Genomic DNA, 21467 nt, shown 5'->3' with positions numbered 1-21467 from the left:
ATTGTTTTCCTCGGCTGCGATATGACAATGTTTAAACGAATTATTTCCTGGGGCCTCCTATGATTCCGTGAAGGTGATAATAATGAAAAGAATCCCAACAGACTTCTAAGAATGAAAGTTACTAAGGCAATTAAAAAAGAATGAGAAGATAACTTTCAACTAAAACTCACTGGGCAAATTCCTTCTAAATAGTAGATTTCCTTCAGCCTTGAGAAGATTTTGGACATTAAGGCTATGTTAAATTTTCTTTAGGACATGAAAAATTAGGTATAATCGCTTCTCTCCAGTTTTAATATTATTTCTTGCCTATCACATAAGTAAGCTTTCTCATCAGTATTTTACTACTTCCTTAATCATTATAATAAAAGCCAAAGGCAACTAAGCAGAAATTTCAATTAACTATTTGCCATGGGTTCATTTATCAATTTCGCTGCAATCTACTCCTGGGAAGTGGAGATCAATCACAAGGGGGTAAGTTGCTATCAGGGACTCGCTCCGAAAGTAGGAGCAGGCAGTTCAATCCGCCACATTTTCTTCTCTATTTTTAGAAGTGCATTCCATTAATCACTCCCTTCAATAACAACTCTAAAAGAACTACACAATTCCAAGCTGTAAATAAATATTTAATTCTTGTACGCTTCCTAATCTCTACTGGTGAAGGCAGGAAAGTCAAGAGGGAACAAGGAGATGATGGCGCAATCATTTCCTACTCCTCTTCTTTGTCAGTCACCCTCCTGCAGGGTCTGGGGCTAGCTCCTAGTAGACACTTACTAAATACCAGACTGTGAATAAAGGACTCGAGAGAACAGTGCGTACGACATCTTCTTTTACTTCTATTGCTTTTTGTAAAATTGAAATTTGTATTGAGGTGATTGTAGAATCACATGCAGGCATAAGAAATAGTACTGAGAGAGCCCTAGCCTATTTTGCCTAGCTTTCCCCAAAGGAAACATTTTGCAAAATTATAGTATAATGTCATAATCAGGATATTGAGATTGATACGATTCACTGATTGTATTCAGATTTTGTACCTGTTTGTGTGTGCGTGTGTGTGTGTATTGAATTCTATACAATTTTATCACCTGTAGGGAGAGGACTGAGGGCAGGGGGCTCGTGTCCTACTTCCCAGTTTGGCGATCTGGGGAGAAATTGCCATCAGGGGGCCCTGCACCAACATGGGGCAACCCAGTTTTCTTAAGAGAAGGAAGAAGAGTGAGCAGACAGGATCTCTGGCCCCCGCAGCCTCTCAGTCTTGTGAGGAGTGGACTCTGAGATGAAGCCAATGATTCCATCATGAGGCTGCCTTGGGGGTGCTGACATCTGCCGTAGGGAGGGTGGAGGACATGATAGAGATTAGGGGTTTCAAGAGAGAGCTGAGGGGACAGAAGTAAGCAAAGGGAGTGATGGCAGACACTCCCTGGGAGCATTGCCTGAGTCGGAGGGACAACAAGTTCATCAAACACAGATTTTACTGTCCAAGGCCAGAAGAGCACCCAGTGGCCAAGCAGACACAGGACACTGGGCTGGGGGCCAGCAGGTCATGCAAAAGCAAGGAAGGACCAGCAATGATGCAGATCCCTCCCTGTGATGACATCAAAAGGACACTGAAGCTGCAACATCTCCTGCCCATGCCCTTCTGTGTTCTGTTCACCTGGTCGCCGTCTCACACCGGGAAGCAGGGGATGGGGAACGCCACTTGAGGGACTGAACATTTTTATTCAAGGGGGGCAGAGCACAACTGGAAGGGACCGTTGAAATGATCAAGTCAGACTCAGCTGTGAACCAGACTGGGCATTTGGTTTCTTTGCCCTTGCTATCCAGGAGGAACACCAGATCATCGTAGACAAATAAAGACATTGTGTTTTCTCTGCATCTGCAAGTTGTCTTGTGCATTACAATGTGCCACTCTGCTATAACCATAGCAACCTCCAATGTGGTCTCCCTGCAGCCTCTCACTCCCTCCCCGTTATGCATTTTCCACTCTGCAGATGGTGTTATCTTCCTAAAACGTCAATCAGATCAGGTTATTCTGATAAAAAATATCCTTCCATGATACCCTTTTGCCTCCAGTATAACATTAAAGCCTTACATGACTTGTAAATAAATTCTGTAACATGGCAGATGCTGTCAGGGCCCTGCCCTATGCCTCTGCATTCACCGCTGACTCCAAAGACACTGACTGTGACCCCCTGTGTTCTGGGCTTTCTTCCGGCCTGGGGGGCATGTTGGGTGGGAGCGCAGGGAAAGCCAGAACTGCTGGGGAGTTAATACCCCTGGCAGCAGCCCTCACGTGTGCCGTGTGGGGGAGGAGGTGGAGCAACGCCCTGGCTTCTGCCTGCCTCAGTGGAGATACTGGGGCATGGTCTGCACTGTCTCCCATGGTTCTGCCACTGGGTGCCCACAACGGTGAGTGTTTGATGATCCTCTCCCAAATAAACTGTATTCCAATCCTCATCCCTTGCCCTTCCTCATCTCCTCAACTCCTTCCATTACTTCACTAAGATGCTTCTCCTTTCCTGGAACATGGGCTGGAGCTCTGATCTCAAGGGCTCCTCTTGGGAGGCCCCAAAACAAGGTAGGTGATTGTACCATTTATCAATCCACACTGGGCCATGTTTTTAGAGTGAATATGGGCATTGCTAATAATTCACTCTTGTCCCGGCAGGAGGAAATTGGGACTGTCCTGGGCAAATTGGGACATTGGGACTTACTTATAAAGTCTATTTTGATCTGAACCCTGCTTACTGCTGCTGCATTTGTTATCACTGGACTCTTCATACTCTAGTTTGATCCATTCTGAGTGATACTTGGTGTGGTTCCTCAGATTGCCCTCATAGCACATTGTGTTCCAAAGATGGTCACAGCAATGCCTCCCATCCCACGCCTTTGCCGTGTGACCTTGCCACTAAGCCATGATGAATTAGAGTCCGTGTCCTCTTTCCTGGAATGTGGGCTGGAGCCCAGATTTTGGCCAATAGCATGTGGTAAAAGGGATGTCTATAACTTCTGAGGCGTGGTCTTAGAGATCTCTAGCTTGCACCTCTGCTCTTTGGAATGCTCCTTCTTAGAGCCTGGCTGCCGTGCAGGGAGGCAGCCCAAGCAGCCACATTGTGGAGCCCGCGGGGGAGAACTGAGGCTCCTGGCTGACAGCCTCAGCTAAACTACTGCGTGGCCATGTGCGTGAGGCCACTTTGGACCATATAGTCATCCTCATGCCCCAGCTAAGACCACACGAAGAAGAACAGCCATCCAGTTGGGCCACAGAATTGTGCAAAATAATAAAGTACTGTTTAAGCCACAAAGTTTTGGGTGGATTGTTGTACAGCAACAGAGAACTGAAAAGCCCCTCCACTCCACCCCATGCCTTTGTCCAGAGCATTCTAACTTACCATTCCAGTCTCAGCTTCCATGTCACTTCCGCTGGTATGCCTTCCCTCATTTCCTAGATTGGGTTAAGTCCCTTTCCTACTTGCTCCCAAAGAATCCTGTACCCCATCTTCCATTTTTCCTGCCATGTGTCCTTCTACTTCATTGCCTTTTCATCAGCTTCTTTCTTCCAGTTAGAACGTAAGCCCTCTAAAGGCAGACACTCTGCCTGTCTTGGACACTACTGACACTCCAACGATGTGTATAATGCCTGGTACTGACAAATGATGACTTCATACTTGTTTAATTATGATTCAATAAAAATAATTAATGCTTATCACACCCATACCATGTGGCAGATCCTGCTAAGGTGCTACCTGCTAAGCACGTATTATTGTGCTGAATCCTGTGAAGCAGGGACTGCTACTATTCCTATTTTACACACGAGGAAACAGATGTACAAGATATCAAGTAACTTGCCCAAGTTATACTGTTTGTAAGTGACAGAGTAAGACTGTAAACCCACGTGTGTGATAGCAAGGCTGTTCTTAGCTGCAATCCTTATGTGTCAATCAGGAGAGGCTAGGTTGGGCTGCAGTAACAAATAGCCCTATAGTCTTGGTAGCTTAAAAAAGCAAAGGCTTTTTTCTTTCTCATACTATAGGTTCATCATGAGTCAACAGAAGTCTCTGTTCATTGTGGTCACAGAGGAACCCAGTTGATGGACCAACCACTGTCTTGAGGTTTCTCAGACACTATGCCAAAGGGACAGAAGGACTCCAGGGGGTCTTGCACCAGCAACCAAATGTTCTAGCCCAGAAATTGCACATGTCTTTTCTACTCATAACTTCTTGGCTAGAAATGTTCAGTGAATAGCATAACACCTACCACAGAATACCACCTCACCAATGAATGAAGACATAGTATGTCATTTCCTGCGGTAAGGAGGCTTTGCCAAAGTTCCAGAAAGCTTTGGAAAGCCCTAGAATGAGGATTTCTTGTCAACAGATTATAATATTCACATTTTAGATTATAATGGAAATCATGTAGTGGCTACCAATACATCTTCTATCAGAGTTGCTTCAGATAAGGGTATTTTGGAAAATATTAGGTCTGGGACCAATATGCCTTACAAACTATATTAAATTCAAATGGATAGCTGTTCTCCATTAACATTACCACCCTAGACATTGCCACTCAGAAATAGCAATGATCAGTAAAGCAATGATTACTCTGTATTAGTATTCAGCTTCTTTCAAGCACAGCTTCTCAAATTTACACAAAGGAGTTACTGCCTTTTTATTATAAAACAGATCTACTTGATTATGATTTTATATTACTATGATTTACAACAATGGCACAAATGGTTAATTTGAAAAAAATGAATAAAGAGGGCTCAGAATTAATTTTCTAAAATTAAAAATAAAATGGATATGCCATCCTGAAAACAGAGGCTGTATATTTAATAACACTGAATGTCTAGTGATGTGATGGGCGGTATAGTGACATTTTTCTAAATTCATATCCATGATATATCCATAGCACTGTATGATATAAAGGAAGTCTGAATATAATTATCCTTTTTGTTCTCACATGAAACAGGAGAAACTTCTCTACTTTAACATTGCATTTCTCATCGTTTTTAAAAATAAAATTACTCCCGTTATAAATCTAATTGTTTCAAGGGTTTTTAGGCTTTAGCTAATCTGGTTTCACTCAATCCAGAAAACTCCTTAAAGTACAGACAAATTTCCATTTAGCCTTTGTTGAATACTCTCAATAATGAAGAGTCTACCACTTCAAAATAGCAGCCACTCATCTTTGAATAGCTCCAATCCTTAGGAAGTTCCTTGTCGCAGGGACCTGAAATCTTCCTTCACTGTCTACTTTAGTCCCGTCGAGTGGCCTTTACAGGGTCCAAGCCTTCCTTCACGCAGCCCTCACCAAAGATCGAAGATTGATTCTCCCACTTCTCTTAAATCATATCTTTTTCTGAATAACTATCTCCAGGTCTTCTGATTTTTCCTTTATGGGTCCTTTGTCTATCTGGTCTTCTCCTCAGAAGATTAACATCCATTTTAAAATGAGGAGTCTAAGACAGGCCATGACATCCCAGCTAGGGTTCGACTGTGCTCCTTGCTCTGGACACAATTCTCTTATTAACGTAGCTCAGTATTATATTTATTTAAAAGTCTATCAGCACGTAATGTTGGCTTGTATCAAACTCCCCATCAAACTAACCCCCTGAGTCTTTTTCATGATACCAAGAGTCTTCCATCTTCTACTTATGTGCTTTTATTTTTGGTCTAAGTACAGGAATTAAGTTTATCTCTATTATATTTCAACTCATTATTTTTATCCTATCTTTCTAGCCTGTCAAGATGCTTTTGAAGTGTTTTTCATCATCCAGCTTATTAAACAATCCCTCTCAGCTTTGTGTCATTTGCAAACTTAGTAAACTTTCTATCTGTGTCTTCATCCAAGGCATTGACAGTAATGTTGAAAAAAAAATGAGTAAACAGAAGACTCTGCTGCAGGCTTCCAGTTGTGTTTCTCTCCTGACTTAAAGATTTCTTGAGAGACTATTAAATCTGTTGCTGAAAATCAGATACATAAAGTCTGCGATGAAAGTCAGCCAGTAAATGATGAAAAATGGACATAACCAGGTCTGCTGAAATTCATACTTTGTGAAGCTTTGCTCGTTGCTAGCGATCCTGACTTCCTTCTTGAAGGACTCAGAAATGTAACAACTCATTCTAAAATTCTGATGTTGGTTGACAGTGATCACACTTTTATTTCTAGGATAGATTTCCTCCGTTCCCTTTAGAACGATGACACTCCTTGATTGGGTTCCCCTTCTTCCATCCTTTTTATGTGTCCTTTTTCAAGCAGTGCTCATCACAGAGCTCCATGTGGAGTCATATTATTTATTTAGATCCATCTCCTTTTTGTTCTTCTATGGGCTCAGTTTCTGATTAGCAGCTGACCCAGCTATGCAGCAACTTGGGGGCATTGATCCCCAGGGGGTGTCACAAACTCACTAGTGTACATGAGATATCTGAAGTTCAATCCGTCTTCACAGATGAATATTTACCTAGCTGGCGAATGCATATTGGTTGTTTCTCACTAAAGTATACGTCCCTTTCAAAGGGAAATTTAAAAATGCTTCTCACCAATCCTGCCCCTACTGAAAGAACAAATACTTAAAGAATATTGGCTTGAAGAGGTGGCCAATGATTAGCCTCCCCAGGTCACCCCCATGTCTTTTTTGATTCTCACGGTAGCTCCTTGATCGTATTAACAGAATTTATCCTCAGGGTATCAAACCTTCTTGCTTCCCCATTCTGAGAGAGGCAGGTGTTATCAGGAAGCCATGCCTAGCTCTTGGTGTCAAACATCACTCGTTTCAAATCCCAGCTCCACCAAAGACTGGCTGGGGGACGTTAAGCTGGTGGTTCTCAACTGGTGGTGACTTTGCCCTCCTGGGGAACATCTGGCAATGTCTGGAGACATTTTTGATGATCACAACTGGGGGGTGCTGCTTGTACCTAGTGGGTAGAGGCCACGGATGCTGCTAAACATCCTACAATGCACAGGAAGCCCCCACAACAAGGAATTATCTGGCCCCAAATGGCAACAGTCCTGCTGTTGGGAAACCTGCTTTGAGAAAAGCTTTCTGAGCTTTGGTTCCCTATTCCACACGATGAGGGTGACAGTGGTCTGGGGCGATGTCGGGAGGATTACAGAGAGCGCTGCACTTAAAACAGATACCACAATGACGGATATGGAGCCAGCATCAAAACCTGGTAATAGTTTTCTTTACTTATGTATCAGGCATTGTGCTGGATGCTTCCTAAGATGTTATTAGCTTAATACTAAAAGAGTACTTCATGTATTCCGCAAATATTTTTTGAGTACGCTCTACATGCTAGGCACTGATCTGGCAGCTGCAAATAGATTGGTGTAAAAAAAAAAATAAAAGACAACATATTCCTCCCTCAGGGAGACGATAGCCTGCAAGTAGGCATTCGTGTCCCCATTTTGTAATCGAGAGAAGCCAGCCCTTGGGAGGTTCAAGTATTGTGCCCAAAGTTTCAACGCTCATGAGAGGCAGAGCGTGGATTCAAATGTAACCAGCTGCTTTGGACGGAATGTTTGCGTCCCCCAAAGTCATATGTGGAAATCCTAACCCCCAATGGGATGGCATTAGGAGGCGGGGACTTTGGGTGAAGCCCTCAGGAATGAGATTAGTGCCTTATCAGCAGAGACACAAGAGAGCTTGCTTCCTCTCTCTGCCATGTGAGGATACAATGAGAAGACGGTCGTCTGCAAACTAGGAAGAGAGCCCCCAGCAGACACTGGATCTGCTGGCACCTGGATCTCAGATTTCCCAGCTCCAGAACCGTGAGAAATAAATTTCTGTTTTTTTTTTTTAATTCTACTCTTTGTAACATTTTAAAAAAAAATATTTTCTTTTTCCTTTTTCTCCCAAAGCCCCCCGGTACATAGTTGTGTATTTTTTTAGTTGCGGGTCCTTCTAGTTGTGGCATGTGGGATGCCACCTCAGCATGGCCTGATGAGTGGTGCCATGTCCACGCCCAGGATTCGAACTGGTGAAACCCTGGGCCGCCGCAGCAGAGCGTGTGAACTTAACCACTTGGCCACGGGACCAGCTCCAATTTCCGTTTTGTTTTTTTTTTTTTGCTTTTCTTTTACGACACCCACAAGACTGGAACACGTTTTTGTGTGTGTGTGAAGAAGATGGCCCTCAACTAACATCTGTGCCAATCTTTCTCTACTTTGCATATGGGACATTGCCACAGCACGGCTTGACCAGTGGTGTACATGTTCACTCCCAGATCCGAATCTGCGATGCTGGGCTGCTGAAGCAGAGCGTGCAAACTTAACCACTACACCACCGGGCTGGCCTCAAGCTTCTGTTTTTTGTGTGGTCTTCTGTTACAGCAGTCCGAGCTGTCTAAGATACCAGCTCTGCCTGATTCCAAAGCCTACATTCTTTCTCCTCTATTATTATCAGACACCTGCTGTTAGAAAAACCGGATTGCAAGGTGTGTGAGAACTACAGACCCTGCCTCTGTGCTAACTTCATTGATCGTATCAGCAGCAGCATCCATGCCCTCCCACTGGGCAGTATATTTCTAGGAGGATATTCTTTTCGTTTCTTTTTCCTTTTGTTCTTTATTAATTCAACAAATATTTATTGAGCACTCGCTCCTTGTGAGGATACAGTGGAACTAAGAGACGCTGCCTTGGTCTGCAGGGAGCTCACGGGCTGATGCGGAGCGTCAGTCTCTGCTGGAAGTCAGTGCACTGGGGACCTGTAGCAGGAGCCCAACCTACTCTCATGCACATGACACCATGTCCATCTTGGGATTGTGACTTCCTTACAGGTGTTTATGTGTTCTTCTCATAACTTATCGCCACACACAGTAAGTTTATGTGCACAGCACAATTTCCTGTGATGTACAGAAAACTCTGGGTATAACCCTTGCACATCTGAGGTTTGCGTCATGCTTTTAGCTTGGCACAGATTGACAGCACAGTAGATTCTTAGTTACAGAGGATGTTGCCTTTACGATGTTATTTGTTCATGAACTTGAAGGTCCCTGCCACACTGTATATTGTAAGTTTACCAAAGCGAGAACTGAATCACGTGACCTGAAACCTTAATGAGCCAGAGAGAGTTACTTATGATGAGGGAACGCAGCAATCACCCACCATTCCTGTCAAAACTTGAGTTTGTGAGGTTTATGGAGTAACGAGGCCCATTGTTTCAGGTATGTTCATGGTGGATGTTGCTTTAGGAATATCAGAGTGTAGTGTCTTTAGGAATATCACAGTGTCATAGTGTAAAGTTTGTTTGGATGGAATCATTTCAGCCATGAAGGAGCACTTAAAATTTTCGATTATTCTTGACTGAATTGTAGGAATGCCTCTGGTGGTATTGGGCATCACCAATGTCTCAGGATATCTGCCTTATGAATGCCAACGCTCTATTCCACTGAACAGCCATGTCTGGTTGCTAATTAAAGGCGTCACTCGATTTCCATTTGCATCCTTCTGGACAGGTCCTTTTGATCTACTTAGGACGTGGACTCTCGTCAGAGAGACCTGCCTTCAAAACTCTGCTTTGCCACACACTAGTTAAACAACTTCTGCAAATTGACTCCCTCAGCTTCAGTTTCCTCCTCTGTAAAATGAGGATAATAATCACAGGTCTTGCTTCACTGGGTTGTTGTAACATTTAGTTGTCACATTTACACATGTAAAATGTTTAGCACGATGCCTGCTACACATGGGTGGTCAATGAATTTTGGTCCCCATTTCTTTTCTACTTCCACCCACTGACTGAGCTGTGTCCACCCCTTCCTGTCTTTTCACTGAGGGTGTGGTCTTTCCCTCTGGGGGCCTTACATACAACTCTGCTTGCCTGCTGTCTTGCCTGGCATGGTCCTGGTTCTAAGTCCAGGAATACTTTTTGCTCTTGGCCACTTTCTGGCATGAGATGTAGGGCTCATCCCTCAACTGGTCAACCTCTGCTGCCAAAATCTTCTTCTGTCTTTCTCCTTTCATTTCTAAGTCAGTCAGCACAGAGAGTTCAGCACCGTAGTTAGGAGCAGAGAGGGAGGTGTCTGACTGCTGGGGTTCAAGTTATGGTTCCACCACTTATTAAGTAGGTGGTTTTGGCGAGGTTGTTTAACCTTTCTGTACCCCAGTTTTCTCAACTGTAAAATGGAGACATTAATCTTGCATTCTCTCGCATAATAATCTTAATTATCTCTTGCAATTGCTATGAAGGTTAAATGAGTTCATGTATCTCAAGTGCTTAAAACAGAGCTTGGCCTGCAGAAGTCCTACCTAAGCGGATATTATTGTTTTTATTATAGGTGGGTATCCTGTTCTCCCCATTATTTTCCCCCATCTTTTTAAGTGAGTGCTTTTCAGGATTAATACCATTCTGATCACTGTTATCCACTTGACACAGAGTCACCTCCTCCTTGGCCTGCACATTATCCACCATCTTACTGTTTCCATTTTGGGTTCACAATGTATGTTCTCATAGAAAAAAAATTCATTGGCTTTATATTAATCATTTAAAAATATTTAACCAAGCATATCTATATTTTAATCTTAACAGCACTGATTTATAGTAAAGGGCCAGGGTTGACTGTTAAATTCACAATCACACACAGGGGAGGATATTCTGTTATAATTTTCCAATTCCTATTGGCTTTCTAATTTGCAAATAGTACCAGGTAGCTTTCTCAAGAGTGAGAAGAGGAGAGAATCATGTTGATATGCTTAGAATAAAAAAAAGTAAAGTTAAATATTGTTAGTAGGTAGAGGTCTTTAATAAACCAACGAACAAATTTTACATAAAGAAGCCGGGAGCAGAGACTCAGCTTCACTTACGTTTTAGTTTATGTCACACACCAAACAATGTTGGTTCCAGTATCATCACTGACTTAGAACCCCAAGCACAAATCACAATGTATTTCAAAGGCGAATTAGTAGCTTTAGAATATATTACGTGAGCAATTTACCCCAAACTCTTACCTATAACTTTTCCCAGAAAGAGCGACTTGGGAGAATTGAACAGCGTGTCAGATGAACTTGGCAGATGGTAACTCACAGAAGGATAATGGTCAAGCTGCAGGAAGAAAAGAAGAGACACTTTTAGAAGAACGTCGCTCTCCTGCACTGGAATCAAATCTTCCTGGGGGGTGACGTCACTCTTTGAACCCTGGTTTCCGGATATCTCGCATAGCTTATTGCCACAGCGCTGACTCTGAAATACCAGCCTGAGAAAATGGGATGTTCATCTACTCCTCGCCGGGATTATTTGAAAACGATTTGAGCTCGCTAAATGAAGGCCCAAATGAACTGATCTCCAGCTTAGGCACATTTTCTGGGGATAATTTACCCGCTGGATGAAGATCCTTGCTCATTTTAATAGAGTAAAATCTGCTGGATCCGATCTCCAGTGTCGACCTCTGAGACAGAAAATGCTACACCCATAGCAATGAATTTTCTTCAGGATCCTCTTATTGTCCTGTTTTCTTCACCTTTTGGTACTATCAGCTTACAGAGCAATAAATATTGATCTGCACAATACCTACCTGTCTATCTATTCAGATGCTGAGATTCAAGCTAGGTAATATACACAGTTTTCCTCACTTATCAAAATGAGGGTGATTTCTCCTTTCTGCCACAAGGCAGGGACATTAGCGCCTGATGGGGACAAAGACCCATTTGCTCCAGCAGAGCTGTCCTTTGAGAGTGGGGGTGAGTTGGCAGCAGAGGGAGGGAAAAATGAAGCAGAGGGAAAGAGCTTACAGATAACGGCTGTCAGCACAAGACACATTTCAGATGACATTTCCCTTGGACAAAGGGCAGACGGTGGGGTCCCAGAATCACAGCGCTTCTCTTGTCCTTGGAGCCCCTATGTGGCTTTCTCTGCCTTCGCTGTCTTTTTAAAACCGATATGGTCTAGTTGCGTGTCCCTAACTAGGAGCTCCGAGAGCTTTCTGCGCTTTTCTGTGTCCGCCTGTGAAAAAGCTCTTTGTAACCTTTCGTTTTCGTTAACACCTGCTAAGGTAAGCACGAGAAAAGGCGCGGTCAGACGAAAACGGGGAGTCGCTGTCCGGCCGCTGGCGTGCCGATGGGAGCCGCGCACAGGAGGCAGCTTGCCGCGGACCGCAGCGCAGACTCCAGGACCGAGGTCCGCTCCGGTCCTCGCTGCTCACGCGGCCCAGGTGCGCGGAGCTGCAGGCGGCCGGCGGGAGGACCCGGCGGGGCTCCAATCTCACGGGCCGCGTTGAGAACAGCTGCTTTCAGGAATGACTACCTACGCCTGAAGCTTGAAACTGCTTCCTAGAAACCTAGAGGTCCTCGAATAGTCAGGGTTAAGAGCCAGAGAGTCATCACATCTCGGGAATTTGGGGAGTTTGGGCCTGCAGAACCGGTATTGTAAGTTTTTGTGCAAGGGTGAGTATCTGGTAGCGTTGTAACAGAAGTTCGACAACACTATTAAAGCAATCATTGGCATGTTCGACTATAATTTTGAAAAGCTTTCTATAATTTCGATGTATCATTAACAAAACTTATTCCAGCTGGAGAATCTTAAATATTTTAAATCATAAAGTTGTTTCTCTGAAGCAAAGGCGACTCAGTTTCTGAGGCCAAATATTATCTAGCTGCTCTGGCGCCATCTAGTGGCTTATACGGGTCACTGCTGCCGTCCCTCCATCCACCTGTTACCTGTTGTCAAAAGGCTACGCGCAAAACGCCATTGTAACTAACAGGCTAGCCTGCAATGCTTTCCGGCGATGACCCGCCCCTAAACCCTGCCTATGCTTTAATCTGACTTGTTAAAGAACTTAAAAATGATACACACGATATATGTTCATTACAGAGAAAAGAATAATAGAGAGTGTCAGAAAAAAACCACCTGGTGATAACTAATGTTACATTCTTTTGATTTTTTTCAAAAATGGAAAGGAACCCAACCACCCATATGGTTTTGCATTTACTTTTCATTACTTAACAATTACGTATTTGCATTGTGAGAAAGAGTGTTATGAAACTCTTTCTGTGTCAGTGAATATACAACTAAATCGTCATTTGTAATGAATGACCGGTATTTCATTTTATGGATTTATAGAAGACAATCTTTAAAAAATATCAAATTTCTACATTTAGACTTTTAGATTTCTTGTGTCTTCGGGCCCAGTACAGTGCAGAGCACGTGGTAGGTCCTCAATAAAAATGTGCTGACATTCACTAATACAACTCTTCAAGCAGTGGGCACAGAGTAAGACCAGTCCTCAGGGGTGGCCTGGCCCGCACAGTGGAACCAGCTTTCTTCCTCCGAGCCCTTTCTACGGGTCCACACCAGACAGACCTGGCTCTTCAGCAGCCATCTTATATTATTTGTACTGAGCTCACAGCAAAATGAAATTCCGAGTTTGTCCCCGTAGGTTACTTTCAGCTCTTTCCATTCCCATATAATACATGCAGTTGATGGCTTGAACCCAAAACGAAAATTTACATTTATTTATGTTAAATTTTATTTCTTTTGTTTTGAAGCCAAAGTTTTGAATCTTCATTCTGTCATCTAACCTATCAGTGCTCCTGCCTGGTTTTGGTTTATCTGTAAATATCCTGAGTCATAATTCATTCATGAAGTGGAGTCTGCCTGAGCCACAGGCCCAGAGTGTGACCCCTCTGACTGGTGGGCTTGCTTGGTGACAAGCCCCCTTGACGTGGAAACTATAGCCCCTGTGCAGCCCGCGGGTGGCCTGAGAGCTCCGAAGGCCTCCTGCCCCCCGCGGCACACGCCCATCGCCGGCCACTGAGTACCTGTACCCTGCCCTCCCACCTGCACGCCACAGGGTGGCCTGCTGCCTGCCCTGCACCTCCAGACCAGCTCCAGCCTGGCCAACCTGTGAACTTCTGTGCTGTCTGGAGCTGAGCAACCACACCTTCTCCAACGAGCTCTGAAACCCTCCACGTCTGTCCTTCTGTGGGTACCCTTCCTCAGCCCAGGCTGGCTCTAGGAAACTCTAGAGGGTTTTCCTTAAATCTTAGAGTTCCCTGTATCATAGTTTATTCTTATATCAAACACCCCATATTTAACCTACTGTGTGGTTTCTATCTCCTGACAGGACCCAGACGGCTGCACCAGGAAAAGGAGGAAGCAAATATTGAGCACCTACTGTGTGCAAGGCTTGTGCTAGACTTATCACATCTTATCTTATTTAATAGATATTGAATAGGTGTTCTCTGTTTCCGTATTACAGAAAGGGTCCAAAATCAGAAAGAAAGTAAGTGGCAGGGTTGGCATTCTAACCCAGCCATATCTGGCTGCAAAGACAAACTGGTAAGCTGCAGGTGACGGTCCCCTGAACCAGCCCAGCCGTCTCACCTCGGGAAGGGAGAGGACCAGCTGCATTTTAAATACTTACATTTAAAAAGGAAAATACATTAAGTCAGATAAGGCAAGAAAAGCACCACCTGAAAAGCCTCAGGACCCGTCCCCTGATATCGGTTCACCTGTGTTGCCGGCCGCCTCTTTTCAAATGAAGCCTGGTGCATTGGCCACGGTTGAGTGTAATAATTTCAAGGTAATTTCTTTGGGGTCCACCTGAGCTATTTTGCTGTACATTTAGCTGGTGGTCATTTCACTGGCAGTTAAGAGGCAATAAGAGATTGTGTAATAGAAGCTCATTAAAATTAAAGACTGTGACTCCATGTGCCCGAGGACAACCTTAAGGGAACACTAATTTGTTCAGCATTTACCATTAAGTCATTAAAAGCATATTGGTTCAGGCTGGGGCTTGTGTCCTACACGCAGAGTTGAGAGCTTTACCGGCCGTTCAGGTATTATTTTGCGATTTTGGTTCATTTCCATTCTTAGGCCACAGTTTGAAGGGACTTCATCAGCCTGTTTATGTTTGGGGGATGAAATGGAGACGGTAGGGGAGGAATAGGGGAGAAAGACCTAAGCGTGTGGATGATGTCTCACCGCTGGAGGGGCCTGGCCCCCTCTCCTGAGATGAAGGGACGGGATATCCTGCCATTGCAGGCAGATTTCTGGGCCACTAGACAAGGGCCAAGATGTCTTGCCTCCTTTCCTAATCCCTAATTTTTGGAAATACTTAGAATTTAGCTCAGAGATATTGAATTTGGGACACACCATCTTGATGGATATTTTTACTCCCAGTTGAAGCTAAAGGCTAAACCTGATCCGAGGCTGCTGTGAACAGATGTCAGGAGTGAGAAACGATGGTCAGCTCAGTTCACATCCGTTATCCATCTCGAACCATCCTTCCATCATGAAACGCCTACGGACTTTACAGGAGAGAGAATTTGAAGAGCAGAGACCATATCTTTCTCTCCCACCTTAATCTCCATCCCATCTGGGGGTCTGGAGCTGGGGGACCTGCAAGCCTCAGGCCACTCACAACTGAGAATCTGAAAGAGCAGGACTTAACCCCAGCATCAAATTCATCTAAATGTTTTCTGCTCTTGCTGACTCCAGAATCATTTTGTTCCCGTTGATGGAGAGGACATGGAATAAACTTAGATGGGAGCGGGAGATAAAAAAGTTAATTGTGGGCCTGCCACCAGTTACAGTTTTGCAGCCTGTCCCTTCCCATCCCCTGGCTAGACAGTGACTCTGTGAGGACAAGGGCCCTGCCCCATGGACCTCTCCTTGCCTGGGAGCTAGCGCAGGGCCTGATATGGCTCAGATTTGTGAAACCTTGAGCAGTGGGCTAAGCAGGCAGTGAGGAAATACACCTGGATGTTGGAGCCCAGGGGACAGCACCTCTCCTCTGCGCTTTTGGCTCTTTTCTGCAGCATCATCTTGTAAACCACTTGGTCCATTTATAACCCACAGGCAATGGGCCTGGACCATCTTAGGTGCTCACTTAACATTTATTAAGTGAGTCATCACTGGCTGAGCTGTGCTCACACCTGTATGTTTGAGTGTGCGTGTGTGTTTAAGGTATGGGAACCCTAGCTTTTACTTGCATTAGAACATCTGTTCTTCAAGGAGATGAGCCCTATGGATACTCGATTGACTGAAGCCCTCATAGAATTTTATGGCCGTCAGGTTTGAGCGAGTGAACCTGACTCCATCCTCGAAGACTGCATCGAGGGAGACAGACTCATGGCTAATCTGGGACTCTGAATCTTTATGCCCTGGGACACTCCCCACTACTCCAGGAGACTTGAGTTCAGCATAGCCCGTTCCTGGGACCACATGGCTGAGAACCAGAAGTGCATCATTGGGGGGCCAGCATGTCAGCCTCTTCCCAACCTATACTGCCAGGCCACATGACCATCCCTATAATTCCAAGAGCAACCAAAGATGCAGATGGTAGGTCAACATCTGGGAGGTGATGTTGCCTCCTACCTTAATTTCTTTCTGGCCTAAGCTGCTCATAAACCCTGTTGACTCATAGAGAGATTTAAGGAGAAGAAAGAGGCCAAGAAACACTCTCCTCTGTAACAGAACCATGGAATACATGAGAAATAGTCAAGCTTTTGTACTTGGGTTAGCGATGAATGCCTGTACTGGAGGGGCCTGAGCGTGTTGCATGGCATACGGGAAGTTAACCGAATACTTCAGTAACCTGCAGATCGACAAGCCAAGGAGACTTTGCCTCTTCACGACAGATTAAACGGCCCCTGAGGTGATCAGAGGGGAAGGTGGCATAGGTGGCATCTTCCTAGAGCAAGGAGAGGAAAGAGTGGAGGGTCATCTCTTGCCTCTCTGCTCTGAGGCTGCTCAACCTCTCTCAGCCCTTTGGATCCACTTCCTCCTCTCCAACATGCTTCAGGGCCTCATTTGTGCTGAGTCCTTTGCTTGGCATGCTCTTCTGCTCTTTCTTCACCAAATACAATGAATGAATGAATTCTTATTCTGGGAATTATTTTCTAATCCATTCAGTTTATTACTAGCCCTGAGCCTCACACAGTCCCCTCATGAGCTGAGCTCCACCACGGACTTCCATTTAACCAATTAATTTCTGGCAAGGCTAGAGGTGGTGTAGCCTAGAACTAAACAGACAGACCCATCTCCTTAGCTCCTTCTCCTAAGCCTACGCCTGGGGTCTGGAATCCTCCTATCCTAAGACCAAGGAAAGGAGAATTTGCTTCCGTAGTTAGGAAAGATCCAGCTGAATCCACTGGCCCCAAGTCTTTCTGTATGGAAAACACCTTGCAAATGGGAGCTGCGGGCTCCCTCTAACCCGAATCACTTGGCCATGAGAATGCAAGGAGAGAAAGTGGCTGGTCTCACCTTTAGCTTGTTACTGCTCCACCCTCTAGAACCCCTGATTTGCTAGGACCTTGTCTCCCTTCTTTAGGGGGTGGAAGGACTCGCTCTCCTTGCGAGGGTCACTATGGGGGCTTTTACAAACCATCTCCTAGATGTCCAGCATAAGAGGCCGAGTGAGAACGGGCCGGGAGACAGGTCCTGGCTCTGCCACTGAACAGCTGTGTGACATTCAACACACCACGAAGACTCCTTAGACTTCAGCTTCCTCATTTGTAAAACAAGGAGGTTGGACCAGATGATACTTAGGTTTCTTTGATTGAAAATGTTTTGCTACTATGGCCTAAGGAGCAGTATTTTCCCAGGTCCCTGGGGCTTTGAGGAGAATCTTCTAAGACTCAGCTCTAGGGCACAACTTTGTAAAGTGTTCGTTCAGCGCGTTATTCCACTGCAGCCAAGCCTAGTGACAGACGGAGGGCGGGAAGGGTCAACCGCCCTGTAAGGCGGAAGCAGAGTTCCCTCACTTTCCGTTCGAAGACCCGGGCCTTACAAGAAGAGTTGTCTCTGCCGCGTGTCTTTACATATCTCAGCAAATTTGGCTCCGAGCTTCCAGCCCTGAGGAAATGCTTACACAAAGGTCAGGTTTGGTCAGGGATGTTCAAGCAGGGAGGGGCCTTAGAGACAGGTAGTTTATCACTTTCTTCCCATAAACACAGGAGAGGAAGCGGGGTCCCAGGGAGAGTCAGTGGTCTGCCCTGGCTCACAGACTGGAAGTGGTAGCGTTGGCCTTGAACTAATATTAAACCCACAAGGAATGTTCTTTTCCAGAAATGTGTAAGGCTTGAGGAATAAAGGATTGAAGAGACAGATCTTTCTTTGCTGTACACGTGCATTATTTCTCTTTCAGAGATGTCAGGAGGTTTCATTTATGGCTTGATAAGCAATTTTAAAATGAGAGGTATTACGAGTCCTTATTACTATTGTCATTATCCCATCATTATCGTGGTAATGAAATCAGGACAATACATGGCCTCATAAGGTCTAGTGCAATAGAAATCCTGCAGTATTGAGGCAATTAAGAGAATTAGTGAACCCGTTAGGTGATTTATGTTTTATATCAAAAATTTCTCAAAATAGTAAAAAGAAAAAAATTAGCTTTCAAATGTTGATCTACTTTCCCTAGTCTGACACTCCACCTACTGGAAAAACACTGAATACTATTTAAACCATAAAGTGTTTTTTTAAAAAAACTGATTTTGTATCAATAGATCTGTATAATTTTTATAAATATCAGTGACTCAGAGGAGAGATTCTCATTTCACAGCTGATATAGCATTTCTTTGATAGCATTAATTTCAAGGACTTTTATAGCAGGAATGGCCCAACACTATATAATTTTTTTCAAAGAATCTGGTCAGAAAATATTTAGGACTTTCAGGTTTGTGTTTTTATTTGTACAAGAGAACTCATGAGATGATTATAAAGCATTAAAAATGAACATCTGAAGAAATATCTAGTAATTTACACCTCCAATTTCCTTCTTAGACATCTAGGATGAGAAGAGCTCATGGTTTTTATACACTTTTATATTTAAAATCACTTTAAATCAACTTTAATCATTACACATAGTGGGTGGTTTAGATAATAATTTATGTAATTAGCATCAATTAAATCATTTCATGTGGCATATTTTCCTGAAGAGCTGAAGGCAAAACACATTTTGATAAACTGTAAAATGACTTTCTAGGAGTATGGAAAAACAAACAAATGGGTGGAGAAAGGAGGGAGAAAAAAAAGAAGAGTAGTAAATAAAATTAGAAATGGTCAATTTTGAAAATAGGTATTAACAAATACCATGTTCCTAAAATTATATAATTTTTAAAATTAATTGGATGAAAATAATAAAGAACAATGAATGAGAATGATTATGAGAAACAAAGTCGACAGAACAGATATGATTGAGGCCTTCTCTATTTTCTTCTTTATTAGCATCCGTAATCTTGATTTGCCAAGCACGTGTTTCAACGTGCCAAGCTCATTGTTTAAATTTGATTGTTGGCAACTTCTTGGGTGAGCGGTGTGGGGGGAGTTTTGATAAGGTGAAGATGCTGTAGTAGGAAATGTCGGTCTCATGAATCTATGAATGGGGAAACTGTCCTCGTCTGGCGTGTGTGATGTTTCTGATGTCACGTTGTTTATCTGCTGAGGTTGGGACTGGTCAGGGTGGAAGCAGGTGACTACTCTGATTCACAAGTTCTGAGCATGCGGCTCTTGCTGTGACTGGTCCAGATACAAGGACTTTATTTGCAGGTGAGCCCCTCACAGAAGTCAACTATTAGCCAAATCTTTGGAAGTGAGCAGGTTGGCTGCAGGGGCTGGAGGCATCTGCCAGTGTGCCCTCCTGAGGAGGTCACACCTGTCCAGTGGTGCACCCATCCCATAGGCCACCCAGGGCATAAGCAAATGAGTATCACATCGCCTGACTGCTGAGAGGGCTTCTCTGTGGGAAGAGTGGGACCTAGGCATAGGACTCAAAGTACCCCTCTGACCATATCTCCTTTTAGGCAGTAGTGTTTCAATAAATGATATGACTGCTAACACCTCCTAATGCTACACAAGGACTTCCATTCGATGTTGCTGTCCAGCCACCTTGTGAACTGGGCTTGGAGCTAAGCTGAAGATGTGCATAAGGAGATGCTCCCAGCTGGATTCAAGGTGCTTAGACTCTTGTTTTGGAATTAAGACTAATAAACAATTAGGGAATAATATTACAAAAGAAATATATGAAAATTGAATATAAAGTACTACCCCAAATTCTAAAATGTATGCTATGGAGAGTAACTGCTATCATGGTTTAGTACTTAGCTTTGCAGAGTGGAGGCATTTTGAAGGAGGAATGCGTACACCAATTCTCTCTAGGGGTATTGAGGTGAGCAGCCCCGTTGCTCCTCAGGATGTGCACTGGAGAGAATGGAAGGCTTTAGGGCAGCTAGATTGTGGAGGGCTCTGAATGCCAGGGTGCAGAGTTTGGATCTGATCCTAACGTGGCTGGGGTTACACTTTTTAAAAAATTCTGGTGTGACATCTCCATCAACTTGCTATCGTTATTATTTGTAACCACAATTTCTTTATAAGGAGAGCAAATTCAAGGTGTTATGTCTGCTTGGGCCCTGACTGCTCTGGGCCCAAGTTTGGACTGAGAAGGGTCTATTTCTTGTTGCACATAATACTGGGGAGACCTGGAGATGAGTGAGGAAGGAAGTGGGGAGAAAGAATCAGAGAAAAAAACCCAGCACGGCATGGGGTGAGGGCTGTGAGAAACCTTGTAGAGGGATGAATAAAGTGACTGTTGGGGACATGAATAGCTAATATGTGACATTCAGTGGTTTGTTATTCAAGAGTTCAGTGTGCTGTGTACTCCTCCCCATGACACTGAGATATTCGATAAAGGCTACTATTCAGTGGATGTTTTGAGTGGTTGCATGTGTTTGTGCACCAAAGAAGGTGCCAAGTTTTATTTTGGGTAGATTTGTTGTGGATCGGAGAGAACACCCATAGAAGAAAGAGCCTAGAAACAGAGAGGACCCCTGGAAATTCTGCCAGGGGAGTGAATTTGGATTCCCTTTAGGGAGGGAAGGAAGGTCAGAGGAAATTATGGAGCAAGGTGATCTGATCGAAGGCTGGAGATTGAGTTCAACCTCATGGCCAATCAATCAATCATTCCTTCATAATGAAACCAGAAAACCTCTGGACACGGAAGCTCAAGTGACTGTCCCTGGTTTGCACTTCTCCGTGTTGTCACACATTAACACGCAGGGAGGATGACGTGTCCTCAGGACAAGCAAGCTTTGCCTTTGGGACCTTCCCGAATCTTGCCCTCCACCTCTCTCCCTGATTTGCATTCTTTCTACTAAAACTGTAATCGTAAGTATAGTGCTTTCTTGAATTCTGTGAGTCATTCTACCAAATTATTGAGGCTGAGAGGTTAGTGGGAACCCATGAATTTGTAGCCGCTGGTCAGAAGTGAGGGTTGCCTGAGACCTCTGAACTTTCAGCTGACCTCTGAAGTTAGGGCAGTCTTGTGGAGGACTGTGTTCTTAAGGTGTGGATTTTGGCTTAACTCTGGGCAAGAGCTGGTTCTAGAAGTCTTTGCAGAGGGTGAGCTAATAAAAGAACAAGGCTTAAAAAAATAAATACGAATAGTTTTGAAGCTGTGGCTGAAACAAATAAGATGAGATTCAAAGAATTTTCACAGGGCTGAGTTTGAAACAAGCATGGGATGCCAGTCAGGGTC

At 44.1% G+C, this 21467-nt stretch overlaps 1 protein-coding gene across 1 annotated transcript in view; it reads right to left on the bottom strand.

Moving 5' to 3' along the window:
- CNTNAP2 (contactin associated protein 2) overlaps positions 1 to 21467 on the bottom strand; it is a 1870188-nt gene that overhangs the window by 107041 nt on the left and 1741680 nt on the right. Inside the window, exon 21 of the mRNA XM_014858430.3 lies at positions 10945 to 11038. Within this exon, the coding sequence (XP_014713916.1) occupies positions 10945 to 11038 (94 nt within the window). The remainder of the gene's footprint in view (positions 1 to 10944; positions 11039 to 21467) is intronic.

The sequence above is a fragment of the Equus asinus genome, chromosome 1, assembly GCF_041296235.1.
Source record: "Equus asinus isolate D_3611 breed Donkey chromosome 1, EquAss-T2T_v2, whole genome shotgun sequence".
NCBI classification, from domain to species: Eukaryota; Metazoa; Chordata; class Mammalia; order Perissodactyla; family Equidae; genus Equus; species Equus asinus.
Note: the sequence above shows the minus strand (reverse complement) of the source record. Positions and strands in the feature narration are given on the sequence as shown.